The following is a 6,411-nucleotide window of genomic DNA, read 5'->3' as shown; positions in this document are numbered from 1 at the left end:
TTAATAATGTTATCTCCTTAAACTCGGGTGCACATTTATGTGACCCAAATCCCAATCTCAACGGAATCGAAATGTGTCTCTAACCACGGGTACATTGATTGTGGCGTGGTCTGAGATGCATTTCCATGACGCTGCAAATTCTTTTCATAAGGAATGAGACGAGCCTCGACAAACAAAAAATGTACAAAGTGCGGGGCCCTCTAAATGTATATATATAAAATACTTAGAATTCGGGACATGCCGTTTAAGCGAATTTCATGGCTTTCCCCAAAATAACAACACGCTAGTTGCTTTAAGCGCGCCTTTAATAATTTATTTTCCTTAACTCGGGTGCACATTTATGTGACCCAAATCCAAATCTCAACCGAGTCGAGATATGTCAATAATCACGTGTACATTGATGTAACGTGATTCGAGGTATGTTTTCGCGACGTTGCAATTCCTTGTAAAAATAATAATAATGATAAAAGCGGTTAAAAGATAAAATTGGCACATAAGTTCATATTTGTATAAAATCAGATCATCAAGCCGAATATAACAGTTGGGCGACTGTGCTAGAACCACGGAACTCGGGAATGCCTAACACCTTCTCCTGGGTTAACAGAATTCCTTATCCGGATTTCTGGTATGCAGACCGAAATATGGAGTCATTCATTTCCTCGATTCGGGATCAAAATTGGTGACTTGGGACACCCTAAATCTCCCAAGTGGCGACTCTGAAATAATTAAACCAATCCCGTTTCGATTGTCCTTTAATTGGAAAAAAACTCCCCTGCGCCCCCTCGCGGGTGCGTAAAAAGGAGGTGTGACACCTATCATATCTGTATGCAACCACGCAAAACAATCGACATTATATTTAAGAAATTCAATAAAGCCAAACCTGAGCTCGGGGTGGATTCCTGCCCCCAAGTGAAATTTCTATTCTAAGAACTTTTCAAACAATGCAACTTGCTCGAGGTCTTCCGCCGTGGATTTTGTTTCATCCATCTCTTCTAGTTCTGGAAATACCTTGGCACCAGATAAGATTCTGTCACTTCTACCCCGGGCTAACCTCATTCGATTCGGGAATAGGCACCCAGTTCCTATAATTGCTTTGTCGCTTGCTCCTTTTGTTTGCTACTGGAGACCAAAATCACATTCATCTCCCTTGTCGCCGGTTGGTCTCCTCTTATCTGTCTAATTCCTTGAGGCATTGGAAATTTCAGCAACTGGTGATATGTTGACGGTACAACTCTCATCTCATGCAACCACGGTCTTCCTAGAATAATGTTATATCCTATATCACCATCCACCACTTCGAAAAGAGTCATTTTTATAACTACTTCAGCATTTGTAGGCAACAAAATCTCTTCTCGGGTTGTCACGCTCGTGAGGTTGAATCTGAGGAGGAGTTTTGCGGCCGGAATGAAACTTCCGGTGAGTTTAGCTTTCTCCAATACTCTCCATTGTATGATATTGGCGAAACTTTCAGGATCCACTATAACACGTTTGATTTTAAAGTCTAGCACATTTAACGAAATTACCAATGCATCATTGTATGATAACAACAATCCGTATACGTCCTTCTCCGTGAAAGTGATGTCGTCTTCAGCAACTTCTCGGAGTCTCTTGCTATGGATTATTGATACTTTCGTCTTCTTTACTGCCGAGAAGGTGACCCCGTTGATCTTGTTCCCACCGAAGATCATGTTGATCGTCTAGAGCTGGGATCTTCTCTTGCTTTCGAGGGTTCCACGTGATCCCATTGCAACTGTAGTTGTTCTTGGCCCGGTCACTTAAGAATTATCTAAGATGACCATTCTTCAATAATGTTGCCACTTCTTCCTGGAGATATTAACAGTCCTCAGTCCGGTGGCCATTCATCCCGTTGTATTCACACCACAAGTTAGGATCCCTCTAGCTGGGATCAGACCTAATTGGCTTTGAGAACCATGCTTCTTTGGTGTTTCTCATAGATGATACTATATCTACTACACTGACATTAAAATTGTATTCTAAAAGCCTGGGGCAAGAAGGATCCCGCGTACTTGATACTTATTTATCGTGCAATGATCTATTGTTCCGACCGCAATCAATCCTTCTGTCGGTAGAGAACCTATCTACTGACCAAGAGCCTCTACTGCAGTCTTTGATCTGTTCATAGGGCAAAAACCGGCCCCTCAAAGACCGTCTTTCCGTATTGAAGTCGTCTTTTGATTTTTCTTTATTATTCTCCCGTCCTTTTGTCGACGATGGGAAGCCAACCTGATCATCTTCGATCCTTATCTTCGAATTGTACCGGTTGTGGATATCCGCCCAAGTCGTTATTTAGAAACCAAGCAAGATTTCCTTCAGTTTTCGGGAAGCGTCTGAACTTCTTGGATTTAGACCCTTGGTGAATGCTTCACTCGCCCATTCATCCAGAAAAGTCGGGAGAAACATCCTCTCCTTTTGGAATCGAGTAACAAACTCTCTCAGCAACTCGGATTCTTCTTGTGCAATTCTGAATATGTCGGCCTTCTGAGCCCACACCTTTCTGGCTATAGCAAGAGCCTTAATAAAATAATCCGCGAACACCTCAAAGGAATCAATGGAATGCTCGAGTAACAGCAAATACCATGTCAAGGCTCCCCTCGTGAGAGTCTCTCCAAATTTATTCAGCAAAACAGATTAAATCTCCCGGGGAGCTAAATTATTCCCTTCACCCCCATTGTATAGGTGGTATTATTCTCTTGAGGGTCTGAAGTTCCATTATGCTTTGGCATATCGGACATTTTAAACCGCTTCGGGATTAATTTGGGTGATGCGTTTGGTTTGTACAGCAATTGAATATACTTCCTCGAGTCTGGACCTTTCAGCACCGGTGGTGAGCTCGGGATTTGGTCTATGCGGGTGTTTACTTCTCTCATAAACTGTAAGAGTTCATTCTTAAAGGGAACACTTTCATTATTGGGGTTGGATCATCTCCCCCCAGCCCCATCGGAACCAACCTCGCCCCTCGAGATGTTGTTGTTGATCCTCTGCGTTGTTTGATTTACGGCTGTGCCGGGAGGAACTAGATCTCGTCTATTTGCTTTATTGGAATCCCCCGATAATGCATGCTTCAAATCCATCATAGCCTTATCCTCTTGTGTGAGGTGGCCTAGAATGATCTCTTATTGCTCTTGTAGGACCCTTACCGCATCAACAACATGTTCCTCTTCAGCATCATCGGGAGTTGCCTCCCGAACATGTCGCGGGTACCGCCTATCATGGACCGGTGTGGCATCGTTCCCCTCATTATGGGTGTTACTAATTGAATCCTCAAAATGAGGTTGGTCTCCTCGAACCTCAGGATTGTGTGTGTTGTTAACACCGTTATCTGCCATTTGTTATGATTTTTGCTAAAACAAATAATCAAAATATGTTATTAAAAAGGTCAAGGATCAACTTAATTACATGGATGCCTAGGCTCCACGGTGGGTGCCAAACTGTTTACCCGTAAAATAGTACAGTTAAATTTATACATGGTTTCTAGATAAGTGAATTAATTTGATCATGAATTAATGAAATAATTCAAAATATGCGTAATACTTAGCCTTGAAATGAAGATGAAATCACGAAAAATAGCAATTTCAGAGGTAGAGCTTCCGGGAACGACAGTGATGAAACCAAGAAACAAGAAAGTAAAATTGTATAAAGCTTCTAATTTATTATAGCGTAAGTTTGCCAAAAAAGTTGTGTCCTTTACAATGATAATAGAGCTCACTATTTATAGTTATGGCTCGGGAACAAGGTCCTAGTATCGTGCCCTTCAATTATGAGGGCCATTGATGAAGGTGTAACGGTGAGCATAAGTGACAAATTCTATGTAACGGGCAGTACACTAAATACTGTGGAATATTCTTCATTAAATGCTATCGATTAAACGGTATTTGTTGCATCTTTTCGGGTGTCATTTTTTCCGCTGACAAATGGGATAATTGCCTTTGGTTCTAACTGTCCCCCGCCTTGAGTTCCACGTGTCATTCTCTTAAGAGGCCACTTAACATAGCATATTTTACTGTATACAAGTTAGTTGATAGAATCCATGTCTCGGTCTATTGATTGATGATACACCATTATGAAAGTTTATAATTTTTTATGTTTAAATTCTGCAGGTGGATTTTGTATCCGTCACCTAAAATAAGTTAAGAGAAAGTCTAAAGAAAATAATCAATTAATGCAATTGTCAGTAATTTAATTTATTTGATTTGTATCTGGATCTTAATATGGGGAATTATATAAGGTTTAATTGATGAATTTCGAAATTGAACTGAGGAGTGCAATTACGAATTTTAAATGAAATAATTCGTAATTTCTTATGGTAGTATTAATTCGAATATTCTGAATTAAGTCCATAATAGGAAGCTTCGTTAATTAAATTCTGCGGTCCTTGTTGTGCCTGAATAATTAGGAATTAAATGAAATTCTATTTGTTGGTACAAAAGGAAGACCCAACAGTTTGGAAAAATATTTTAAACCCTAAAACCCGTGGCTATATAAAGGAGTTTTATTCCATAAGAAGGCCATATTTTTAGTACATGATTTTCCTAGGAGAAACTCACCCACATGAGTTTTGCCAATTCTGGACATTATTTGGGTCACACAACAGAAGACTGTGGAACTGGAGGATGATCTCGTATGCGGTTTTGCTCTTGCTTGGAGGTTCTTTTCGCGATCGTGTTCACGCTTCAAGAGATAAGTATCGATTCTACATTTGAATAAATTTGTGATTATGTGTTGTCTATATTACATGCAAGTGATCCTGGCTATTTGCTTTCACTGTTTATACCTGTTTCCCATCACCCCTTTGATGAAGCTATTGCTTTTTTTGGTGACTCAACCCCATGACCCGGGGTTGCACCCCACCTACACTTCTTACTTTCGTGTCTCGAAGAATTAATAAAGAATTATCATATAAATTTAAAATAGAATATTCAAGAATTATCGCCTCGAAATTGGATAGATCATGCATGAATTCCGCCTAAAAAATTCCAATATACCACCTAAGTGTTATAAATAAACTATATTATGGATGTTCATTTAGTACTCCGTTGTAAATAAGCTTCATGAAGAAGCTTATCCATATGAGACTCCGCCGTAAATATGTTTATCTATTTAGTACTCTATTGGAAATAAACCTCCTGAATAAGCTTATCACTTCGGTACTCGATTATAGATAAATATTACCCCCGGTAGAAGATTATCCATACCGGGTATAATAAGCTTATCCTTTTGATACTCTCTTATGGATAAACATTACCCCCGGTAGAAGATTACCCATACCGGGTACAATAAGCTTATTCTTTCAATACTCCATTATGGATAAACATTAACCCCGGTAGAAGATTATCTATACTTGGTATAATGAGCTTATCCTTCAGTACTCTGTTATGGATAAACATTACTCTCAGTAGAAGATTATCCATATCTGGTATTGTAGCAGCTTACACAACATTTTCCTTTCTTTTATAAATAGAAGAGATTTCAGTTCATTATGTACATCAGTTTGAAGTTGAATAATATATCAGTTTCTGTCTATACTTGTCTTTACTTTATAGTCTTTATTTTATAACACGTTATCAACACGAGACTCTACCATCTCGAGCAAATACTTTGAAAGTATCTGTGGTACGAACTTTCTTTTGCTATATAATGTCAAATCTTTCTAAGCTTGAATTTGTACCCCTGGATATATCGGGCAAAAGCTACATATCTTGGGTGCTTGATGCTGAAATTCATCTTGATGCGATGGGTCTGGAAGACACCATCAAGGATAAAAATCAAGCATCAAACCAAGACCGTGCCAAAGCAATGATATTCCTGCACCATCACCTTGAGGAGGGCTTGAAAATGGAATATCTCACTATTAAAGATCCAGTCATACTGTGGAATAATTTGAAAGATAGATATGACCACCTGAAGATGGTCATTCTTCCACATACATGTTATGATTGGACTCATCTAAGGCTACAAGATTTTAAATCTATAAGTGAATATAATTCTGCTATGTTTAGAATTATTTCTCAATTGGAATTATTTGGTGATAATATTACTGATCATGATATGTTGGAGAAAACTTTCACCACTTTTCATGCCTCGAATATGCTCCTGCAGCAGCAATATCGAGAGACAGGATTTAAAAAGTATTATGAACTTATATCACTGTAACGACCCGACCGGTTGTTTTAAGAATTTACGCCCCGATCCCTTATAAACTGCTTTCCCCGTGTTTGTTTCTGCTATTTTGAATTGCCGGGATGTTTGGTTTTGAGTTTCAGAGAGTTTTGGGACGCTTAGTCCCTAAATGAGAGTTTAAGTGTTAGAAATTTGACCGTAGTCGGAGCAGTATGAAGACAACCTCAGAATGGAATTTTGTTAGTTCCGTTAGCTCCGTTGGGTGATTTTGGG

At 39.2% G+C, this 6,411-nt stretch overlaps 2 protein-coding genes across 2 annotated transcripts; one reads left to right on the top strand and one right to left on the bottom strand.

Annotated features, from left to right (window-relative positions):
- Positions 1–1,082: 1,082 nt before the first annotated feature.
- Positions 1,083–1,688, bottom strand: LOC104222999 (uncharacterized). The gene has a single exon (XM_009774351.1). It carries the CDS (start codon positions 1,686–1,688, stop codon positions 1,083–1,085), a length of 606 nt encoding a protein of 201 aa, XP_009772653.1.
- A 3,967-nt stretch (positions 1,689–5,655) lies between these two features.
- LOC138877948 (uncharacterized) lies at positions 5,656–6,171 on the top strand. The gene has a single exon (XM_070157594.1). It carries the CDS (start codon positions 5,656–5,658, stop codon positions 6,169–6,171), a length of 516 nt encoding a protein of 171 aa, XP_070013695.1.
- Positions 6,172–6,411: the final 240 nt, after the last annotated feature.

This window comes from Nicotiana sylvestris, chromosome 9, assembly GCF_000393655.2.
Source record: "Nicotiana sylvestris chromosome 9, ASM39365v2, whole genome shotgun sequence".
In the NCBI taxonomy this organism is placed as follows: domain Eukaryota; kingdom Viridiplantae; phylum Streptophyta; class Magnoliopsida; order Solanales; family Solanaceae; genus Nicotiana; species Nicotiana sylvestris.
Note: the sequence above shows the minus strand (reverse complement) of the source record. Positions and strands in the feature narration are given on the sequence as shown.